Source organism: Suillus fuscotomentosus (genome assembly GCF_016647785.1).
Source record: "Suillus fuscotomentosus strain FC203 chromosome Unknown F5891scaffold_34, whole genome shotgun sequence".
NCBI lineage: Eukaryota > Fungi > Basidiomycota > Agaricomycetes > Boletales > Suillaceae > Suillus > Suillus fuscotomentosus.
The window spans coordinates 388,130-411,832 of NW_024539546.1; the positions used below are offsets into that span (position 1 = coordinate 388,130).

At 47.5% G+C, this 23,703-nt stretch overlaps 5 protein-coding genes across 5 annotated transcripts; 3 read left to right on the forward strand and 2 right to left on the reverse strand.

Moving 5' to 3' along the window:
* Positions 1-309: 309 nt before the first annotated feature.
* Positions 310-3,676, forward strand: F5891DRAFT_981297 (uncharacterized protein; the record flags this gene model as incomplete). The annotated part of the gene is made up of 11 exons (XM_041377089.1): positions 310-399; positions 458-538; positions 663-767; positions 818-907; positions 962-1,373; positions 1,979-2,005; positions 2,321-2,435; positions 2,570-2,705; positions 2,753-3,008; positions 3,183-3,304; positions 3,356-3,676. 11 exons carry the CDS (start codon positions 310-312, stop codon positions 3,674-3,676), a joined length of 1,755 nt encoding a protein of 584 aa, XP_041224809.1.
* Positions 3,677-10,301: 6,625 nt separating this feature from the next.
* Positions 10,302-14,326, forward strand: F5891DRAFT_954416 (P-loop containing nucleoside triphosphate hydrolase protein; the record flags this gene model as incomplete). Its single annotated transcript, XM_041375255.1, has 4 exons — positions 10,302-10,687; positions 10,744-10,870; positions 10,917-13,571; positions 13,625-14,326. The coding sequence occupies 4 exons, from the start codon at positions 10,302-10,304 to the stop codon at positions 14,324-14,326; spliced, it is 3,870 nt and encodes a 1,289-aa protein (XP_041224810.1).
* Positions 14,327-14,738: 412 nt separating this feature from the next.
* Positions 14,739-18,488, forward strand: F5891DRAFT_1234627 (adaptin N terminal region-domain-containing protein; the record flags this gene model as incomplete). Its single annotated transcript, XM_041369617.1, has 11 exons — positions 14,739-14,768; positions 14,816-14,906; positions 14,935-14,989; positions 15,038-15,146; positions 15,199-15,392; positions 15,452-15,581; positions 15,632-15,733; positions 15,784-15,889; positions 15,940-16,617; positions 16,668-17,926; positions 17,974-18,488. The coding sequence occupies 11 exons, from the start codon at positions 14,739-14,741 to the stop codon at positions 18,064-18,066; spliced, it is 2,847 nt and encodes a 948-aa protein (XP_041224811.1). The 3' UTR covers positions 18,067-18,488.
* On the reverse strand, positions 18,204-21,316 carry F5891DRAFT_954060 (Rho GTPase activation protein; the record flags this gene model as incomplete). Its single annotated transcript, XM_041375230.1, has 11 exons — positions 18,204-19,088; positions 19,141-19,217; positions 19,265-19,440; positions 19,488-19,746; positions 19,800-19,962; positions 20,014-20,056; positions 20,107-20,699; positions 20,754-20,870; positions 20,921-21,036; positions 21,083-21,146; positions 21,194-21,316. 11 exons carry the CDS (start codon positions 21,314-21,316, stop codon positions 18,204-18,206), a joined length of 2,616 nt encoding a protein of 871 aa, XP_041224812.1.
* A 443-nt stretch (positions 21,317-21,759) lies between these two features.
* Positions 21,760-23,693, reverse strand: F5891DRAFT_421884 (GNS1/SUR4 membrane protein). The gene is made up of 7 exons (XM_041371771.1): positions 23,143-23,693; positions 22,995-23,085; positions 22,860-22,933; positions 22,763-22,808; positions 22,673-22,713; positions 22,547-22,616; positions 21,760-22,497 (listed from the first exon to the last, which is right to left on the reverse strand). The coding sequence occupies exons 1-7, from the start codon at positions 23,470-23,472 to the stop codon at positions 22,247-22,249; spliced, it is 903 nt and encodes a 300-aa protein (XP_041224813.1). The 5' UTR covers positions 23,473-23,693; the 3' UTR covers positions 21,760-22,246.
* Between the last annotated feature and the right edge of the window lie 10 nt (positions 23,694-23,703).

Below are 23,703 nucleotides of genomic sequence, written 5' to 3' on the forward strand. Positions count from 1 at the left end.
AGCCAGCAATCAAGTATTAAGGTACCCCATGGAATGGCGCACATAATAAGGCTTGCGACTTCTCGATGGCGCTGTAATGACCAGTCCTCACTCTAGGTCTCGTGTTGATAATACATATGTGCTAAACCTGATGTAAGTCATCTCCATATGTAATACGCCATCGCCGCAAGACTTCTTTGATGGCGCTATGATGACAATCTAGCCTTTTGTCAAACGAGGAAGTACATGGTCTGTGCACATATAGAGTTTTGCAATGGCCCTTAAATACGCAAAAATTCATAATATTGCTAGTTCTGTTGCTTCACCACAATGTCTACCTTAGTTCCGCAATCAGGCGATATGATGCAAGGTGATGTGTTGATCTTCGACACCGCCCTTTCTGGGTTCCTCTCATTCTCAGTAAGTCGTGTTCTTGTCTTGCAATGCCAATCAACTATACTCATACTGGATCCATCAGGGTATTCCTGTACTCGACGTTGAGTTTGTAGGGTACATGCCATTGGGTTCTGGGGATCAGCTCACCCTTTATCCACTCTATGTAAGAATTCTTGCAACTTATTCCCCCATCTTCTCATCATGTTATATCGCAGTGTTCCCGCTATTGTCTTGAGGGTGTAAGGCTTCTATTTTATGGGTGCTTTGAGTAACTTACCCGCTCTCAGCTGAGGGCATACTTGTCTTTGTTCGCTTACTTGCTCGCCCCAATGGTGCATGCATCGCAATACGAGTTGCTACCCAGCAACGAAGTTCCCGTGTTCACTTTAGCGGTAAGTCTGATTGCAATGGCATGCTACCCTCATGCTAATTTGTTGCACAGCTCAACGGAATCGACGCCCCATTCTTAAATTTGCCATGTGTGAGAGTCAGGACAGGTATCGATAAGATGCTCCATGGTGTTTATAACTATGTATGTCCGAGTCCGCCTTGCAATCGTATCTTATTCTCATCCCCGATATTGTAGCATGGTGTGGCCTGGCCCAATGAGTCTCCGACTATGATCCATTTAGCACAGTTCCCTTCCGGGTACCGTCACACTGAAGGGTCGGTTGATGGATCAGATTCAATCCTTCAGACCACCTGGGTCGAGTCATCAGCCATGACCTCAATTGCAGGCGCCAGTGGGCGCCAGGCTCATTCTAAAAAGCTCAAGGCTGAACACAGCCTCCACAGGATTATGGCGGTGTGTCCAAACTGGGGCAGAGCCCTCGCATTCTTACACGTCCATCTGAGGATTGTTATCTGCTGTGGCCACTCTGACAACCCTCACCTTCTTATCAATGCCAAGTATGCTGAGTGCAGGGTTGAGCTCATCCGCAGTCTCTGGCCTAAAACTTTGGCGCGTGCAAACATTGCTTCGCAAGATTTGGAACTTGGTAGGGGCACTTTGAGTCTGATAACATGCAGTACTGAATACTCTCTAGTGCTGGCCAAAGACACCAAGCTTCCAATGTCACAAAATGAGGTGTTGGCGCTCGTACATGTCATTTCTGTTCTCATTTCCTTGTCCCATTTCAGGATAGGCAAGCCCATGGGTCATGCAGTTCTTGTATGATAACCGGTGGGTAATCGCATTCTCCATGGACGACCCTCACATCTTTGGCCTTGGCAATTTTTTCAGCTTGACGCTGAAGCACAGCCTTGAGACCCTCCTGCAGATGTTCACGCGACCTCACGCACATGCACTCCCAATCACAGTGAGTTCTTAGAATTTACTGACATTGTCACACACTCATCTTACCACATGAAGGTAAACGGGTTTAAAGCTTTTTTGACTCATCAAGCAGCAAGTGAGATGGTTTTTCACATCGTGTTCAGGACCACCGCTACAAACCGTATCTGTCTTGTCATTGCCGATCTGGAGCCAGCGATCTTCAGAGATGCTGCCCATCCCCCAGCAGACACTTTGGCCTTGGTGGGGACATGTGTAAGTGCCTTCGGCTATCTAGTATTCAATTACTCATGTTTATGATCACAATAGTGTTACCAGTCACTCCTCGCAAGGCTTGTGAGCATCTGGGGTCCCAATGAGATCATGCCACAGTATCCCCCTGCAAGCTAAGTGCATGCTGAACTGTGCGAGACATTCTTGATGCTCCTCCAACAAGATGAGGACCCAGACATCACCTTGTTCAGGGCTACCATCAGATGGCTTTGCGCCCTCACATGAGTTGACTGGATAGGATTCTGTACTATGGCTGATGGGGATGTGATGTGCAGTGGGAGTGATGTCTTCCGCATCAGCCGCCAAAAACAGGCACAATTGGTTGTGGCCTAATGTAGCTTCCTATATCTGTGTTCTATATGTAACACCTCCAACAAGTCTCTCAAAATGTACTACTTGGTCAGACTGCAAATGTTTTTGTGATTGTGAAAGTCATAAAGCTGCACCCGAAAGTCATTTTCTGCACCGCTAGTCCATTCCAAGTATTTGCAAAGTATGTCAAATGCACCAGGTCACCATACATAGACTTATTTGTAATTTTTAGAGTTTGATCGCCATAGGGTCATTTAATTGCCATTGCGTCGTTTGATCGCCATCGCTTCTCAAACCATTGAATAAGTTGTGTAGGCATGACTCTGGTGAGAACATCCTTAGCCTCTCTTACTACCCTCTTTTCAACATGATCAATGATTCCCATTTTCTTGGAATTGAACAGACCAAATCAGCCTTGATATCTTGGCTCTCAAACCAGGAGCGAGACATTGTGAGCACGTTCACATGCTTCTTATCGTTTTCTAACTCGACTTTCAGCTTCCAGACTCCCTCTTTGTCATGGCTTCCATGCTGTTTGGATGGATCGACTCCCACGATCTCATTGCTCTCCTTGAAGTGAGCCTCAAGGAAATTGAGACGCAGCTCCAGCAAGAACAGGATTTGTGCATGGTATCTTGTTTACAAGGGAGATGTTGGATGGAAGATAGGATGTACCGAGCGCAGACCGAAATTTCATTGTTTAGCGCTGCTATCGCTAACTTGTGCGAAGAGCTCGAACGTAGAAGCTACCCAAGTAAGTTATGCCTTTCGGAGGATTATGTTTGACACCCAAAATTGTTCATAGACAAGTCACCCGCAGTGAATGACGCAGATGTCATGTGTGTGACGACATACTCGCTGCCCAGCTTGGCCATCTGTGACGACTTCTGACCTACACCAGTCACTCGAGACAAATGTGATGCATCAGACAAATGCAACGCATGGCTACTTACGTTGCATGGTGATGTGCAGCTTGATTCTGACACAAGCCAAATACCATTTGGTTCTTTGCAAACAGAAGTTTCTCATCTCTATGATTACCTTGTAGGGGTATGTGGTATTTAAGCTACAAGGACTGAATTCTGATATGATACTGTACAGCCTGACGATCAATTTCTCTCTCTGCCTCGCATGCTGAAAACTTGGGTTGATAGTGTCGCATTTCGTGCATACTTAAGTGCATGCTTGGCAGAAAGTAAGCCGTCATCCATCACTAATAACGACACTTTCAAACCAAAGGAACGCAAAACTCTGGACATGCTCCAGTCCGATATACATGTGCTGGGCCTGAAGAAACGACGCACGCAGGTCAAAGTGGACATGCTTTCTGAAGCCATAGCTCGCATGTCTGAGTTCGAGCGCACCAATGATGGTGGACACACAGTAGCTATGCTCTTGTTTCTGACGCTAAGATTACTCTAGGCAAATCAAGTCCAACAATGTCTACGTCGCATCTGCCTGAAACCTATGATGACTTCTCTGATGATTATATTTCGACTTCATATGCCTCTTCCATTATCTCGTCACAACTGTAATGCCTTACTTGTACCGCCAGTTTGTAGCCATTGCCTATCCCCGGTAGAAACGTGTGGCACCCAACTCTTGCCATTGTATGGTATTTGCTGAAGTCAGTTTCATTTTCCTGTATGCTACTCCTATTCCATCAATCTGTCTTCTATAACCAATACTATGATCTTTTGCCCAGAGTTGCAAAATGTTCCGACCAGTTCTTGAGAACACAACAACAACACAACATTAAAATAAGAAAACAACAGGAGTGTACAGGGTTTGGTACATATTCTAATGCTATGTAAAAAAACAAAGAAATTTGACAAGGCTATGTTGCCAGAGAGAAGCCGGTGATTTGAGCCCAGAGTTGCAAAGTTTCTCATCTGCATGCAAGTCACCGTGTCACACTGCCGCTTTGACTCTCCGATGAATGAAACTGCTTTCAGGCTAGTGTGCAGGCATTGGCCTAGTTGCCGAGTGGTGCTTTTACGACTCCGAGCTTCCAAGACATGCATCAAGGTGATATTTTTCTGGCAGTCATATCTTAGTCATCACCAATTGTATCTAGTCATATCAACTTCAGAAAACACGTTACAAGTATACAAGAAATGTGATATCTTATTTCATGTATGTGGGACATCAAGACAACAACATCTAAGGCATGCGTAATTATGTTTTGTGATCACCAATTGTATCTAGTCATATCAACTTCAGACAACACATTACAAGTATACAAGAAATGTGATATCTTATTTCATGTATGTGGGACATCAAGACAATAACATCTAAGGCATGCGTAATTATGTTTTGTGATCACCAATTGTATCTAGTCATATCAACTTCAGATAATACATTATAAGTCTACCAGAAATATGATGCCTGCAGCCACTCAATTATAGTGCATAGGCAGCCTGGTTGTCACACTGTTGTCTGCTTCCAAGACACACATCAATATGATATTTTCTGGCATAGTCATATCTTAATTCACATATATGTGACACTATGATAATGATGTCTAAGGCTAAAACACAATATGTAATAATGTTTTTTGATTACAAATTATATCTGGTTATATCAACTTCGGGTCGATTTCCTGATGGGTGAGGTTTTGATGCTCGAGGAATTCAAACATATTAGTATTACTCACGATAAGTTTTGAACACTTCAAAAAACTCGCTAAAGCTTCAAAAAACTCGCTAAAGTCTTTAACAAACTCGCTAAAGTCTTCAACAAACTCGGCCAGAAAGCCATCAAGACACACGGCACACGCGGCATCAGAGCGGACTTGGAAACACTTAGTCAAATTTTAAGGCATGTATACTACACAAAAATATATAGATGTAGCTAGGTATCTAATGAACGAGATATAACAAAAAAGAAATGTGTAATAGTGAGGGAAACACGAGATTCAGAACGGAGGTATGAGAGAGTGAGAGTGCGGGCGCATGAGCTGGGAGGTAGAGTTAGGGGATTCCGTTTGATCCGGCGTTCGAACGCTGAATGTGTGACAGCGAGGGAGACACAAGCAGTGTAAGAGGGCGGGAGCATGTGCTAGGAGATAACGAACATGTTGGGGGATTCTGTTTGATCCGGCATTCGAACGCTGGACGCGTGACAGCGAGGGACACAACAGCAGTGTGAAGGGCGGGAACATGGACACAGGTGTGTGGGGCTGGCCCAGCCGGGAGATACAACAACAGCCGTATGAGTGCGCAGGTGCAGGCATGTGGGCTGGGAGACACAACAGCAGTAGCATGAGATCAGAGAGGGCAGGAGCACAAATGAAGAAAAATTACTCACATTTACATCCTCAACCTCCCATCCAGCGCCATTGCATACCTCCCCATTATCCACCTGTAAGATCATGCTGGAAGGGGCAAGGGGATGGTGAGATTCAAGCTACGGAATGCACGGAGGATGCAGATGCTAGCGATGACATCTGGCGCTAATCGTGGTAAAAATTTAAACTCCGATTTAAACACCGCCTAATCAGTTGGATGATGGATCTCGAGTGTACTGATAAGAAAACACCCCGTTCCAAGTCACAACCATGCCTCCTCAGTCTACACGTGAAGACCTCCTTCGTGCCATTGATCAGGCTTCATTGGCATTAGCCAACTCACAGTATTTGAATATACTCCTGGATGACCAGGGCTCCAACTCCGACTCAGACTCTAATACCGACTCGGACTTAAACTCGCTTTATACCTCGGATGAGGAAGATCTGGCTTTTGCCTCCCCATCCCCTATATCCCCCATGTCCCCTATGTCCCCTATGTCCCACCTTTTGGGCCTCAGTTCAGATATTTCCAGCCACAGTGACCAATCTGACGACTCAGATGACGCTGCTGTGCGTTACGACCGGCTCCAGCACACAATTGCTGCTCTTCGTGATGAGGTAGAGAGGGCACGTGTATTCCACAAGCCTGATGAGCCTCCTCCTCGGGCACCTCAGCTGCATATGCTGGTTCACCATGAGGAACACCGGCCTCATTTGTTTCGCCAGAAACTGCGCGTCAATCCAGAAATATTTGACGATATCCTCAACCAGATCTCCGGTCATCCTATCTTCTGTAACCAGTCCAACAATCCTCAGCTCCCTGTCTCCATTCAGCTTGCTATTTTTCTAAATTGTGCAGGCCACTACGGCAATGCCATTTCACTCGAGGATGTCGCACAATGGGCGGGTGTGAGTGTTGGGTCGGTTGTCAACTGCACTAATCGTGTGATGGTTGCATTGCTTGAGGAGCACGATCAGTTTATCTTCTTCCCAGAAGATAACTCTGAGGATACTGAGCTGGCTCGGCGCTTTGCTGAGACACGAACCTGTCCAGAGTGGAGGGGTGGCTATCTAGCCATTGATGGCTCAACTATAGATCTTTTCACCAAACCTGCTTATTTTGGTGAGACATTTTATGATAGGAAATCTAAGTATTCCCTTGGCTGTCAAGTAATGTATTTTTATTTATTTTTCATGGGCAACAATTTAATTTAATTTTAGGCGGTTATCATGCCCCATAACCTCATGATTGTAGATTATTCTCTTGGTCAACCTGGGAGTGTCCATGATGCATATGCTTTTCGATCCACTCGCCTCTATGAAGAGCATGCCAATCTTCTCCCAGATGATCACTGGGTTTGGGCAGACAGTGCATACCCATTGGAGCCATGGTGTATCCCCCCTTTCGAGAAGCCTTGCAATGGACGACTGACAAAGGACCAGAGGACATTTAATTACCACCTTTCTAAGGTATTTTTATTTTCTGCTTTTTTATTATTATTAATGAATTTAAAGATCTGTGTGCGTGTTGAGCATACATTTGCAGTCTTGAAAGGGCGGTTCCAGTCTCTCAGAGAGCTCTGCATCAATATTCAGACAGAGAAGGACTTGCAGGTTGCTGTGCATTGGATTAAGTGTTGTCTTATCCTGCACAACATGATCATCTGCTTTGAAACTCGTCGTCGCATAAAGACTATGATCAGTCTCTGGAGTGGGCTCGTACTGAGGGTGAAGCTTTTGTCCCTCAAGAGATTGAGGATCCAGAGGGTAATGAAACAGTGGGTGACAGGTCATATGAAGGAACCCCTGGCCAGGCTACTCGTGCAAGGCTCATGGATCAGCTCTTTGATAGCCCTAGATCAAAAGCACAGCGTAGGGAAGGATAAGCATCATGTTCACATTCACCAATGATACATGTACTACTAGTAGTACATCTTGTACAACACATGTAACATCAATCTTACAAGTACCAGCAGAAAAAAAAAGCACCATGTTCACATTCACCAATAGTACATGTACTACTAGTATTACAGCTTGTACAACATCAATCTAACAAGTAACAACAGACTACAAAAGAAATTCATAAGTCAGATAGCAACAGCAGCAAAAAAACGCGACAGCAGAAAGCAGCAATGATGATACAAAAATAAGCCGCTAGCGGACAGTATGATAGGAAGGGGAACAACAGCAGCAAACATGTCAGCTATCAGACGCAGAAGCGGTACTACCGCTCTGCGTCATCTGGTGAAATTGAATCTTCAGGCGCCACATCTCTGCCTCCTTGTCAAGCGCAAGGGCCTGGGCCTCGTGCACTCGGACATCTGTCTCGCGAAGGCGGATTTCCGCGTCCTTGGTCTCCTGCTCTCGTTGATGGCTGGCGGCAGCTTGCATGGCCTCATGTGCGCGCGCCTCGCGAAGATACTCATACTTCTTCGTCTCGCGATGGTAGTCCTTCTTCACATCAAGCTTCGCGAGGAAGCGCTCGTGCTTGAGGTTATGGCGTGATGTGATGTCCGATTGAATACTCCCAATCTCACCATTGACCCTCTCAACCTGCTCCTGAATGTCGGACTTTGCTTTCTTCTTCTTCGACCCTGTGGTCTTCGGTTGCGCTGATATTGAGGTCTGGAGGGTCAGAGACGCAGGAAAATCTGACGATGAAGTGTTGTGAGTCGTCGACGAAGGTGTCGACGAGCTACGAGTCATCCCTGGCGACGACGATGCAATAGACGACGGTCTGCGTCGTGCGTCGTAGCCAGAGGGCCCCTGAGCGCCGAATGCTGCACGGCTGTCGTAGAAAGGAGTGGGTGACTTCTGCGTGATTGAAAAAGGGATGGGGTGGTTAGGAGGAGGAGACGGCGATGATGGGAGTTGTCGTTTTTTCCCGGCAACCTTTGGAGGGCTGTTAAGGTCATAAGTAGGGTGCGGGGCATCAGTGTCCATATCGTCGTCATCCAAGTGGTCTAGTGCATTGCCCAGAGGGGCACGGAAAGCAGTGGAATATAAGTCGTCGTCGTCAAGATCAGGAACATTGCCCATAGTGGTATCGAAGTCGGCATTTGGAGGTGCCGGAGGAGCAGGAGGAGCAGGAGGAATAGGAAGAGCAGGGAAATGAGGAAAAGCAGGAGTGGGAGCAGTGGGAGGAGCAGAAGGAAAGGGAGCAGGTGAAGGAATGGGAGCAGCGGGAGCAGGCGAAGGAACGAGAGCAGCGGGAGCAGCAGGTGCTAGCAGACGAGGATCAATTTGTGAATCAGTAAATGGGCGGCTATGAGGAGGCAGAACATGAGAGGGGGGCTGAGTCCTGGTAGCACCCCTGGTATGTGCGGAGGGGCCAGCCCTGCCACGCGGACGTACTAGCGCGTACATGTCACCAGCATGGTCAACGCCAAGCTTGGACGATGTAGTTTTTGCTGCAAAGGAGGGATTTGAGTGCCAGATGGCGTCGAGTTCCTTGTACCATGGAAATTCGCGACAGACTTCTTCTACAAATTTGAATCGGTCAAACCGCTAAACAAATAAATAAGAATGCTCACCTTGTAGATTTTTAGCGGAGGCGTCATCAAGAGGGACTACACCAGCACCGGTTGTGCTGAATTTAGCCTTAAGGGGCTTATATTTGTTTTTGAGACTAAGGATCTTATCAGCGCATAGTACAAAAAATATAAACATGACATACCTTGTGATACGGTTGTTGACAGAGTCACAAAATTTCTTCTGACTGTTTGCATATTCCAGCCCATATTTTGCGTGATGTTCGAAGATGACCTGAGCAATAACAGAGTAGATCTGAGACTTGTCCTTTCCCGAGGGACGAGCAGAAGAACTTGAATCCAGAGAGGGAGGTGGTTTCTTGCCATCAGAGTAGAATAAGATACGACAGTCGGGAGGGTGTTTGGTGAGCCAGGTGACCAAGACGTCAGTGAGAGTGTCATCACTCTGCCACTGAATCGTCAGCTTGGGTTTTGGATCGGGGGGAGGTGGTTGTATTTGAGATGTCGACGGCTCAGGATCCATCGCTCTAGAGCGCACTGGAGGGTTGCCTCCAAGTCGTGCAGAACGACGGAGGCGTTGTTGGCGAACAGCAGGCATATTTCGAACTCAGCCATGGTGCCGAGCCTGACTTCCAAATTTGCCGCATGCGGCTGTGCTTGTTTTCAAGCTTTAGCGAGTTTTCTGAAGTGTTCAAAACCTATCGTGAGTAATACTATTGCTCCAGAGTGATATTTTGCCAATTCTGATGATTTTATAAATTTGAATACTGTATTTTTTGGTACTATCAAATAGCAGGATATATTCTGAACATGATGATACAAGGTTTACAAGGAGTTGATGAGGAACTCGTCGAGGAAATTGAATTGTACAATAGAGCGGTCCTGTACAAAGGACCGTGGGATCACTGTATTGATGATGACAAAGCACTCAAGTTTTGAAATTTTGATTCTAGTTCAATTGCTTCGTGGCCGACCAGACTATGGTCCATTGGCTTTTCATCATTGCAGTCCTCAAGTCATCATGATGAGCTGTGCCTTTGCTGTCCTCAGGCGTCGCCTCATACCATTGGATATATTGTCATTGCAGCGCGCTCCTTCTGTCGCAGCCTCTCTCAAACGACCCTTTGCCAGTTACGCGACAGCAAGCCTGCAGAAGAACCATACTACAGATGTCGATCATTCTCGGTTACGTAGCTCGCCCAAAGCTTCAGAGAAATGGCCTGCTACAGCTCCCAAGCTAGCGGGAGCTTTCACAACTATTCCTACCATGTCCGCATCCTCACAAGGGACGCAACGCAACCCTACTGTATCACCTCCATTCGAGATGCCGTCTTCATCCAAAAGCCGTGGTTCACTTGGGTCGCGTATTTCTGGTTTGCCGTCCCAGAAAATTTTATCAAAGCGTAGAATGGGTAAGAGTAAAGAACAGCCATCGAAATCAAGACTTCCGGACCTTGGCGGCCCTATCCGTGACGCGGCATTTATTGAACAGGAACACAGGAAGAATCTTGGTTCCCGCCCTGACATAAAACCTGTGTTTGTAGATAACCCAAAGTCTCCGGTCGCTAATTTTACCTTTACTCATCTGGACAAGCAACCTGCTTATGAATCAGTTGAGGGCATTGTTTTTGGTACATCAGAGAGAGTATACAGGTTGGTGATGATTGCTTAGCCATGTTTTTTTGGCTTGTGCTTATAGCAGTATGAAGGGTGACCGTTGCCCTCGATACGACTCCTCCAGTGCTTGGTATTGGCGACCATAGAGTGAGGAGAGATGCTGAGCGGCTCGCAGCGCTTTCAGCTCTCTATCAACTTCATGATACAGGTCAGGTACGTGTCACAAATTGCAAACGACTCAGCTGGTTCTAATGAATGCGGTTAGCTTGACAAGCCCAAGCCTTCAGTATCCTCGAGTTCTGCTCCACAAGTCATCGAACTGAGCGATGGTTCAGTCGTTGACTACGAGCGCGCGCGAAGCTTTATGGACTACTACTGTCGCAGATATGGATTTAGCAAGCCAGACATCGAGCTGGAAGAACAGCGTCAGGGGCGCGCGAAGTCGACTTGGGCAGCCGTTATGATTGTGGGCGACAAAAAGATCGGCATGGGCTCCAGCGCAACCAAGAAAGCAGCCCAGATACAGTGCTACTTAGACGTCGTGCAGTATCTGCAGCAATGTGATCCCGACCTATGGAAGACTTTCGTGGAGGCGTCCAAAACTGGAAAGGACCTTGGTCTAGCCCCGAAGGTTTATTTCCAGATCAGCACAAAACTCGAGGAAGAGATACGCAAGCTAAATGGTGATATCAAACAGAGCACTCTATACAGAAACAGACCCGTCATTGGAGACACTCCGAGATCTCAACCTGTCCCTGTTCCTGCCCCACGACCGTCCTATGCCCGCAGGTTACCTCAGGGTTTATTGACCCAAAAGTCGGAAGAACTCAGGGAACGAAGAAAAAAATACATTACGGATCCAGCGATGGAAAAGATGCGAAACACAAGAGCTGCGTTGCCCATCTATGCTCGATCGGAGGAGCTCGTGTCACACATACGTGAGAATGATGTCACAATTTGCATGGCTGCGACGGGTTCAGGCAAAACTACGCAGATACCACAGCTACTCCTGGATGACCATATTGACAGGGGTGAGGGTGCCCGCTGCAACCTCATTTGCACTCAGCCTCGTCGGCTGGCTGCGCTCAGTGTAGCTACCCGTGTTGCCAAGGAGAGAGGGGAAGTTGTTGGCGAAGGATCAATTGGCTACAGCGTCCGTTTCGAGTCGAAATTGCCAGAAGAGCATGGCTCTGTCACTTTCTGCACCACGGGGGTGCTACTCAAAAAACTTCAGTCTGCAATGGCTGAAGGCGGGCTATCGGCTGCCAGGATGGACGAGGTGACGCACATCATTGTCGATGAAGTCCACGAGCGGGATGTTGATACCGACCTCCTCCTCGTTGTTCTCAAGCGCCTCATGGATGATCGCAAGGCTCGGAATATCCCACTAAAGATCGTCCTCATGAGTGCCACTATTGATCCTACGCTGTTCCAAGAATACTTCCCTGACGAGCGAGGCCAACCAGCAAAAGTAATCGAGATCCCAGGCCGCACGTACCCCGTTACAAAACACTTCATGGATGATTTCATCCCTACGCTGAGAAACCATCGCGCATTAAACTGGGTGTTCCAAGATGACTTGGTCTCTAAATACCTCGCTCGTGAGGAAGCTTATGCGCGGTCTTGTGAGCGCTCAATGACAGAGGGAGACTCCCGCGTGCTGAGCGGTAGAGATGAAGAGTTAGATCTACCATGTCCCTTGATCGCAGCTAGCATTTCATATGTCTTGCAGCGGTCTAACTCAGGACATGTATTAGTCTTCCTGCCTGGGTGGGACGAGATATCTGCAGTTCAGAAAATTCTCCTTGGTGGAAGTATGGATATCAATTTCAACGATCCCTCAAAGTACAGCATTCACCTCCTTCACTCTACCATTCCTCTCACCGAACAGCAAGTCATTTTTGAGCCCCCTCCAGAGGGCGTTCGTAGAATCATCCTGGCTACTAATATTGCGGAGACCTCCATAACAATTCCCGACGTTGTCTATGTCGTTGACGCCGCGAGGATCAAGGAACAGCGATATGATCCCGACCGCCACATGTCGTCCCTCATCTCCGCATGGGTTGGGTCTTCCAACCTGAATCAAAGAGCAGGGCGGGCGGGTAGACACCGACCCGGAGAGTATTTCGGCATTCTCAGTAAGGCTCGCGCAACCAACCTTCATCCTCATCCAACCGTGGAAATGAAACGCGTCGACCTAAGCAATGTTGTCATGCACGTCAAGGCCCTCAGTTTCCCCGGGATGGTCATTGAAGAAGTTCTCGCTGCCACTATCGAACCCCCTGAGCCCGACCGCGTCGCCGCTGCCATGACGAACCTACAGATGGTAGGTGCGCTGGATCAAGACAAGAACCTCACGTCACTGGGAAAGGTTCTACTACAACTACCCGTGGAGGTCCAAGTGGGAAGGCTCGTCCTTTACGGAAGCTTTTTCCGGTGTCTCGATCAGGCTCTTACTCTCGCTGCCATTCTGACCAATCGGGATCCGTTCTTCTCCCCTATGCACCTGAAGGCTGAAGCTGCTGCTGCTAAGAACAAGTGGTCGCCCAGCGGGTTCAAGTCAGATCCGCTCACCATATTGAATGCTTATAACGCATGGAACGAGATGCAGTGTCGCGGCGAGTATATGGCGGCCAATCGCTTCTGTAACAACAACTTCCTCTCGAAGCCAACGCTACTTTTGATTACCAAGATCCGCGGGCACTTAATGCAGTCTCTGTACCAAGCAGGAGTCATTGACATTTCTGCGGGCGGCAATATCGCATCAATTGAGCCTAAAAGTCGGGAGTTGACCGTACCACCTGATCTGAACGTCAATGGCAAATCCCTTCCTCTCCTGGCTGCTCTGATAGCAATAGCTTCTCAGCCAAAGTATGCTGTTAGGACCGGCGAGATGACTTACCGCACTCAGATGGACAAAGTAAGCTTCGTGCAGTACATTCACCTCTCGCTTCATAGGCTAATTATATGCAGGCGACCTTTATACATCCGGGCAGCGTAAATCATCGCAGGCACGCCGTTGGGAATGACCAGGTCATGGAAAAACAGCTTTACGCTTTTTCTGAAAAACGACAGAATTTGTCGATGGTTGGCTCCAGTCCTCAAACGTATCTGATCACCACGACCCGCCTGGACCCTATGACTTACATGCTCTTTGGCGCCTACGAGATCCAAGTCACTGAACGAGGACTGGAGTGTGATGGCTGGCTGCCAATCGTCGGGAATGTCAATGTATTGGATGACATCCAACGTTTGAAGACCGTCATGGAGTCTTGTATGCTTCGAGTATTCGAGGGTATTGTGATGGCTCGACGGAAGAGACGTCAAGCACTGACTCCCCAGATTTCGGCTTCGGATGAGAACGAGAGCGAATGCGAGGATGAAGGCACACTCAACAAAGACTACACCCTCTCTGCTACAGAGATCAAAGAACTAGATTTCATGACGACAGACATAGTACGGATCCTCAACCGCTACAGCGACGAGCGCATTGCATATCAATCCTGGTCCAAACCTCGCACCGCGACTTCCGTGGCTTCTCACAGCCCATCCTACACACGATTTCTCCCCTTTGAACCTAGGTCTGAGGTCCCTACATCGTATGGTGTCGGGTCAGCCTACAACTCAAGGCCTGGTACATCTAGTTATCGTTCGTTTGGTTCACGCAGATTCTAGACCCTACTATATATCATCATCATCATTATTGTGTCCTTGTCTGATTGCACTTCTAGATTTATCCCTCCTCATTTACGCATTTTCTGTACGCTCAACATCCCTAATATAATGTATCCTCGCATTGCATAATACTATCGAAACAGTACTTGCTCTGCATGCGCTAGAGTGGTGCAAGTCTAAGAAGATGGCAAGATAACGTAAGTAACAACACATTCGAAATTCAAGATGTTTCCCATGCAGTGTGAGTACCGTCACTGTGACCTAAACGCAGCGCGGCTTGTCACCAAGCGTCGAGTACGCGGACGCACCTCTATTTTCTCGCCGTGCAGAGTTCCTCTGCCGTCAAAAGAGCCCAGCTTGTTTTACCCATTAATTTCTTCTACTAGCTGCTTTCCAGAAACATCTAGCAAAGATGGCTGCCAATATGCGGGGACTAACCCAGGTGCGTCCCTCCAAAGTCATATCAACCGTTTGATCATACTCTCTTAGTTCATCGCGGATATCCGAGGTGCGAGGGTGCGTGAACTGGAAGAGAAGCGTATCAACAAGGAGATGGCGAATATCCGAAAGAAATTCAAAGGTCCAATGCATCCTAGTTACTCGTTCAGCTTGGTGCTCATGTCACGCTGCAGACGGAAATTTGGATGGGTATCAGAAGAAGAAGTGAGTACATCACTGGCAAAGTCACGCACATCTTTCACAATGGTACAGATATGTCGCGAAGATCATCTTCACGTATATACTTGGGTACAAGGTCGATGTGGGGCACATGGAAGCCGTCAACCTTATATCAAGTTCCAAGTACAGCGAGAAACAGATAGTGAGGTTAATGAACCATTTCATCGGATGTATCATTGATAGGGCACACGTAGGGCTACCTTGCTGTTACTCTGCTAATGCACGAGAACTCGGATTTCCTTCGATTGGTTGTCAACTCCATTCGGAAGGACTTGGATGAGAATAACGAGGTCAGCAATTGCCTTGCCTTGCATGCCATAGCAAATGTGGGTAGCAGCGAGATGGCAGAGGCGCTGTCAGAAGATGTGCATAGGCTTCTGATATCCCCGTGAGTAACCAACTTACTGTCTACAATTCAAGTATATGAAAACTCATTCGTACTTGCAGAACATCGCAAACTTTTGTCAAGAAAAAAGCTGCTCTAACGCTACTGCGACTCTACCGCAAACATCCCACTGTAATACCTGCCGCTGAGTGGGCTTTGCGTCTAGTATCTATCATGGACGACCAAGATCTAGTAAGTATGTTGTCATTCATACTGGTGTTCAGTGTTGAAATACTTTGTAGGGCGTCGTAATATGCGTTACCAGCTTAATCATGGCTCTGGCCCAAGACCACCTCGATGCCTATGCTGTTTGCTACACTAAAGCTGTGGATCGCCTACACCGAGTAAGTGTGTGTCATCAAAGTTGGGATCCATTGTGGCTCAGTATCCCCAGTTAGTCATAGAGGGCGAGTATTCTGCTACATACGCATATTATAAAGTCCCTTCGCCATGGCTACAAGTCAAACTACTCCGTTTGTTGCAGTATTATTCTCCTTCTGGTATGTGCGTGTTTAATCAACCATAACTTCCCTCACGTCACTGCTTTTAGAGGACGCTACTTTACGATCTGTACTCCATGAGGTGCTACAAACAATCATGAATAATAGCGCAGAACCCTCGAGGAACGTTCAACATAACAATGCGCAACATGCCGTGCTCTTCGAAGCAATCAGCCTTGCGATTCATTTAGACGCAAGTTCGCCACTTGTGGGAACCTCTGCAGTTCTGTTAGCTCGGTTCATATCCTCAAAGGAGACAAACGTACGATATCTTGGTCTGGACACTATGGCTCATCTTGCTGCTCGTGCCGATTCTCTGGAGCCTCTTAAGAAGCACCAAGGCACCATTATCCTATCTCTTCGCGACAAGGATATCTCCGTCCGAAGGCGCGCTCTCGATTTGCTATACAGCATGTGCGATACAGACAATTCAGAGCTGATTGTCGGGGAGTTGCTACGCTACCTCAAAGTTGCAGATTATGCTCTGCGGGAGGAAATGGTGCTCAAAATTGCTATCTTGACGGAGAAGTACGCAAACTCATACAAATGGTATGTCGATACGATCCTGCAGCTCATCAGCGCTGCTGGTGATCATGTCGGGGATGAAGTCTGGTACCGTGTCGTGCAGATAGTTACAAATACCGAGGATCTGCAGGAATATGCTGCAAAAGTCGTCTTCGAGCACCTGAAGTCCCCGTCCACACATGAAAGCCTTGTCAAGGTTGGAGGTAAGACACACCCACGTTCAAATTCAGTTTAGTGACCTGTGACCGCCCAGGATACATCCTGGGAGAATATGGACATCTCATCGCGAATGACGCTGGCTACAGTCCTCTTGAACAATTCCAGGTCCTTCATTCCAAATCTCAATTCTGTGTCGCTTCCACTCGCTCCCTTCTCCTATCGACGTACATCAAATGGGTTAATGTATTTCCCGAGATAAAGCCACAGCTCATCAACATCTTTGAACGATATAGACATGTTCTGGACGCAGAGCTCCAGCAGCGGGCCTGTGAATTCTACTCCCTAGCATCTAGACCTGATGACGATGAAGTGCTGCAGAACGTTTGCGAGGAGATGCCACCATTCCCTCCTCGCGTCAGTGCTCTGATTGGTAGACTCAACCGTAAACTAGGAGATACAGAGGACAAGAGGACCTGGATACACGGAGGAAAGGAAATGAACCTCGAGCGACACGCAAATTCACGGAAAGCGACGCTAGGACCAGGATCATCTGCCACTGGGACAACTACTGTCACTGGCAATACAGATGCACAAGACGTCATGAGCTCTTTGGCAGGATTGAATTTATCTAGCCCAGGTGAACAGTCAGACCCGTCCCGCGTGGACAGCTCCGTGGTCGCCCCTCGAGTCGCTGTCGGGCCCAGCGTTGAAAAGTGGTTTAACAAGCTCATCTACAGCACGGATGGCGTCCTCTACGAGGACGTGCAGATCCAAATCGGTGTCAAATCAAGATACCAGGGGCATTTGGGCCAGCTAGCCATCTATTTGGGAAATAAAATATCAGTACCATTGACGTCATTCACCTCCACCATCCATGTCAATGACTCAGAAGCTTTGTCGGCTACGTTTGCTAAAATCCCACCAAATCTTCTCGTTCCTCGTACACAAAGCCAACAACTTCTACACGTTGAATGTAAAAAGGCGTTCAGCTCCTTCCCCATCCTCACGGTGTCCTTTTTAGCTGGTGCGCATCAGTCCGTATCAATTCGACTGCCCATCAGCGTTACGAAGTTCATCGAGGGTGTCAAGCTGGGGCAAGCTGACTTCTTCGAGCGCTGGAAGGTCATCGGTGGTCCTCCACGCGAGGCACAGGCTGTTTTTCCTATTACACTTGATGGTACTGGTCAGCTTGATCTTGTACGATACCGTCAAGTGGTCTCAGGAAACCATCTGGAGATATTGGGAGATGTTGATCCCAACCCAAACAATCTAGTGGCAGCTGGAGTTTTGCATACATCGGTTGATGGCAAGGTTGGTTGCCTGCTTCGCTTAGAACCAAATCGCGAGGCAAAGGTGAGTCTTTACCGTCTCCTATGATCTCGTAGACTGACGTGAACTAGTTGTGCCGACTAACAGTCCGCAGTACTTCTGAGGATGTAGCCGCGGAAGTGCTTAGGCTGATTGAAAAACTGCTAAGATTGGATTCTTCTTAGTTACACACGCATCGGTGGACATTTGTGTGGCTCGATTTCCCTCGAGGATTCAAGGATTGTATATCTGATTCATGATACAGTACGCAAAACGTAACATAATAGGAGGAAACAAAAAAGACAATAAATATGATGGCCACTTATCGTTTTGTAAGTAGACCCTGCAGCACGTTCTTTCTCTTCCCGCTAGCTTCAAGATCTCGAAACTCAGGTGGACCACGTAGAGATTGTGCACTTGCAGGGGATGCGAGTGACGAGATCGAGTCAGCTGATATTGATTTAGGTCGCAGAAAACGCGGACGGTTTATTGCCCGTGTAGATCGCTCTTCAGGAGATGAGGTGACCTTTGGGCTCGAAGGAATATCAGGAACAGAACCTCTACGTAGACTGGACAGATAATGGGAGACGGGACTTGAAGGTGTCATGTCGCCGGATGATGCTTTTCGGTGATCTACTTCAGACAAATCAGACAGTGATGATGCGGTATACGGCCTTGACACCTTCCGCGACTCAACCATCTTCGAGGGCGAGGCCGGGGATGAAGGAGCGGCGGAAGAGACTGTGGATGTTATTCGAGGTACGTCCCATTTAAGAGCAACAGCACATGATTCCACACCGGCTAACTGGCTGACGCGGGCCAGACTCTGGTCCTCCAGGTCGAAGCATTGAGCACAAAGACCTGACAGATGTGGATTATCTCCTTCGGAGGATTTGTCCTTTGGGTCAGCGGACCGTGCACTTCGGAGAACCGAGGAAGTGATACGAGCTAAATGCCTTGGAATATCAAGCACATGAGGTAGCAACGGAATCGACTCTCTTTCTAGGACGGGCATCGTAGTACTTCTCTCGTGCAATGAACTGACCACGTTAAGCCGTTGGTGGCTGTGAGCTGGGTGACCAGAGTGTGGACTACATGGATCTGACGGAATAGGAGTCGAAACGACCAGGATGTAATCTACCATTGCAGGTAAATTCTGCTTGAGGAAGTCCTTCATCCCGCGCATAAACTCCTCCTTCTGTACATTCTGTTCGAGGGGCGATGAGCAACAGTGAGAACAAGAAAGGGATGTATCTCACGGGATTAAGATTCGCAAGACTTTGAATGACCTTTGCGATGAGTGTGAGACTGCGTTGAATGCGAGCACTGGGAAGGCCTGGGGTCGATCAGGTTTAAGGGAGACGCGATGGGAATATTCAATACCTGGGTATAACCCAAACAGATGAGGGTTCAAGATGCCAGGGACAATAAATCTTAAGAAGCAGAAGGCGGAAACGCTTTGCCAGGGGAGTTCCCGGTTATGGGGGTCTTGCGAATCTTTCGTGTGATAATGTTTCTCAACGAGCTTTCTCACGTGTTCGAACAAACGTCGCAACTCGCTAAATTTGACTCAGTCTGAGTCAAATCAGAATAACGCAGTACTCACTTCGGACACTGGCCCCTTACAGCATATATCTGGTTCCACACCTCTTGGCTCCAATGTATTAGTTGATCCACGCCACGTTCGACCTCTTTTGCACCTTTGCCGCTCCTCACAGGATCAACCTCGATAGCAACTTTTTCAGAGCAAATGCGCCGAATGGTGCATCCGATGCTGGATTCAAGAAATGCTTTCCCATAAAACGCCATTGCCAGCTCCATCGTCTTTGTGAATGTGGTATTCCCGCGGAAAATGGTGTTGTGAGCTGCAAAAGTAGTCAGTAAGGTAACTCATGGCACATGATGATGGATCACTGACAGCTAGGTGTACCATCGACTTCACGATCGGCATATTCCGTGATATGCTCAACAAGGATGTTCTTGGCAATCGCGATGCACATCAACTGATAAGAAGTAGTCCGCAAGTGGAGCCTGCGCTCGAAGTCACTCATCCACTCTAGGACATTCCTATCGCGCAGTACCTGGCAACCAAATACAACTACTTGTCAACAGCGGTGTCTGAGACGACTTACGGTCAGAAGACCCGAGTAACTATTATGAGGTAATATTATTTCCCTTGAACAAATTTCAAGTCTGCGCAAGTCTGCAAATATACGAACACTCACTCGTCAACGGTAAGTTTCATTCGTATTTCCCCAACTTGAATACTGTTGCTCGCTCCGCCAGCTTGTATGACCGGAAACCATCCTTCTACCGCTTCACTTCGGCGAAAGTTCGTCAGTGCAATGCGGACCGAGCCGAGTAACACGGGTTTCAGAAGCCTCTTCTCCCTCCAAACTGTGACCTCGAGGGTCTCAAAAGGTGGCAAGTCCGGAAATGAAAAATTTTCAAGCCAGTCGGGAGAGCCAATCCCCTTCTTCACTGTCGTACGAGCACATATGTTGTCGTTGAGATGGATTTCGCAAAAGGCATCCAAATCGATGGGGTCTGCCTCTCGCGGGTCGCCTTCGCTCAGTATACCAGAGCTAGCATTCGTGTCTAATTGGGCCTTGAAGTGATTCCCTAGGTTACGTCCTTGCAAAATTGACAGCTCTACCTGGCGCCACATGCGGTAGAGCCCGCCATCCCGTGAAGCGAAGGTTTGGCCATATATCTCCGGTTTAGAATATGATCGTAACAGGACCAGCCAAGTACTGCACGTATCAGCGTCTTCAAATTGGAAATAGATGGGCTCTGTGTTAGTTGGGGAGCCCCACCGCTGCCCTCTTTGAGCAGTCTCATTAGCAGTGCTACAAACAGGATAAGAAATGACTTGCCCAGCAGATGCAAGCGCAAGACAATTCTTGCGAAGAAATAAGGAAGAGTCAGCATGCCGGATGTCGAACTGGTTGAGCATATGTATGTATATGGTCTGGTACAGAATAGTCTCCTGTGGAGGCATTCAGAAGATGGTAAGACTTTTTGTCTCCTGAGACCCACGTCGACATAAATATTAAGGGAACAACTCTCGTCCTCGTCCATCAGCTTACATGTTGCAGGTCGCCATTGTCCAGCGCTTGCGGGACTCCGACTGACCGATATCCAGCTAGACTTTTCTGATAACGCATAAATAGTTATGTGGCAGAATAGAAGTATTTTCACCTTTGAGCGACCTAGGGGTTTCCTCCGTCTTGCTAGTGTCAGCTTTACGACGAGAGACCACTGGCTGCGAACAGTTAGATGTACCAAGTAAGACATGTGCATGAAACTCACCTTCCGAAGCCCAAAACTTGCCACGGTGGGGACATACAATTCTACAGACACCAAGAACTCTCGAGGGCAACCGGAGGTCCCAGTGGACTGCGTTGACTGCGTTGAGTCTGATATTTCAGACATTAGACAGACTTCTGAGCCGCACAGCACGATTGGCTGAGTTTCGTTGGTAAGGCAGTCCCTGTCGTCGGCCTTGAAATCATTCAAGACAACCGTTGCAAACTGACTCACTGCGCTTTACGGGATGAATGTCTCCCTGCACCGCAATGTGTGTACACTCCTCGTGATGTATAAGTTAATGCAGAGATAGTGATGATGGGAAGAAATAAAGATATTCGTGTGTGTCAGAGCTGGTGAGCAAGTTATAGTCACAGTTCTCAGGAATTCATAGGAAGTAACCTGAGGCAATTTTTTCGGAGCTGCAAAATACAAGTCAACCTAGATAGCTGATAATTGACTGTAGTCTTTGGTACAAGCTTGGAAGCAAGAAAAAGCCAATCAATGATATATGTAGTGACAGAGTGAGACTAAGCGTCAGATGATGCATCGATGATCAAGGAATGACCGCAGCCAATCCTTACGGCACAGCAAGATGATTATGCAGCAGATGCGGGACGTTAAAAACGCGAAGCAAAACAAATCACTCTAAGATAGCATCATGGAGGAGTAGTGGCATTTCGTTTGGGTATTACTACGGTACTCTTGTTCGTGAAATGTCTTTTGCGTTCCAACACAGCTCCAAGCACACCCGTATACTAACATGCATGCCCGCAACGAAAGCAAGATCCGAAAGGAAAGAGATATGCAAAAGAAATACTCGACCATGAAAAAATAAGGCGACAGGGAGTAGCTAAATAGACACAAGAACGACAGGCTGTATGAAAAGATTGGACAGGTGAACTGGAGGTGAACTCGTTGATGCATTCTGTATATTAGTGTCTTGCATGATGCTAGATAAGTATAGGTAATCGCTTGGCCACTGGCATGGCCATATCGTCATGAAGCTGTGAATTGCGTGCTCAGTCTTTTTTATAGCTATCAAAAACTTGAATATCAACATGCAGTGCGATAAGAGGGAGGATTTGCGCACCTGTTTCCATTGTGCGCATGACCGTTGGCAATACCATTGGCTGTAGGCTTCTTTCCCTTGGCGGATTTCTTGTACGTTTGGATGTAGAAGTTGATGAACAAGCCAAGGTAGGTGGTGAGAAGACCACATCCGAAGAGAGCAGCAGTTTCAGTGCCGGCACAATTCGACCAGTGAGGGAGGTAATTGTAGTGAGTAGCTGCGTAATGTTGGTAGGCTTAGGCCGGATTTAGCACTGATATCGAGCTATTGATCGATAAACTTACTGCCGAAGTAAACAATGACAATGTCGATGACGAACTGAATGATCTGCATAGACGTGAGGTATTTCTTCCACTAATCGAGGAATGTTTCAGTGAAACATGCGTGAACATTGTGCAGCGCATACATACCCATATTTTGGCACCACCAGCAGTCGCAAAGTAGTAATAATCTTCGTAGTCCAATGAGCACACACACATTGCAGCGAACAGAGATCTTACACATGATGACGTGAACTGCTAGGTTCAGAGAGATCACAACCCATGACTAAAATTAGAGAGGTCAAGCAACAGCTGGCAGATGTCAACGTGGACATACCACACTTGTTTTGCCGTTAAGTTGCACAAAGCAGAGCAGAGCAGTTGCGGAATGATGAAATACATGAAGGAAAGCTATAAAAAAAAAAAAGACCGGTCAGCGCGTGAATGCCACGAACGATATGGCAACGCATACCAAGAGGTTTCTTTTTGAGAGCGAGGAACACCGTGTCAAAAAGTTCGATATACTTGAAGTAATAGTTGATCATGTAATAAAATTCCAGCCTCTGGGATGATGGATGAGTCTCAAAAGATAGATATTCGATAAATGTATCGAAACCTACCTCCGTCCATGAGGTCTCATCACACATTGTGCCGTAGGTCGTATTTGTGAGCCATATCGAACCAACTTCTTCCATCATAAGGACAAGAAGGATGAGGCTTCCAATACTGAGGAAAGCGTTGTGTATGCGAAAGAGGGTGTTGAGCCGTTGTGGAGATCTATCCTTCATGATTTCACGAATACCAAATATTACAGCGAGGTACGACGCAAGGGCTGTGGTGACGACGGGCCATGTCGACAAGGGCGTCTCGCCTGGGATGTAGGTTTTAAGATATGTAGGTATAGAGTCCTTTGGGACGACGGTGAGGAGGAAGTCAGCGAGAAAAGTCATGGCAGACGTGGAAACAAGTCAAGAACTAAAGTTGAAAAATTGCGTGAAAGGTAAGTGAGTGGGTTTACATACAACAATCCCGAGTTGTGACATCTGTCACATTTCTTCTCAGATTGCCATGGCAGACTCGGAGCAAACTCCAATGGAGGAACCTGGCCTAGAGACGAACCAGGAACGTTCAGCCAGACCAGCTAGTTTCAACTAAGCTTTCCATCCTTGGAAGGTGGAACC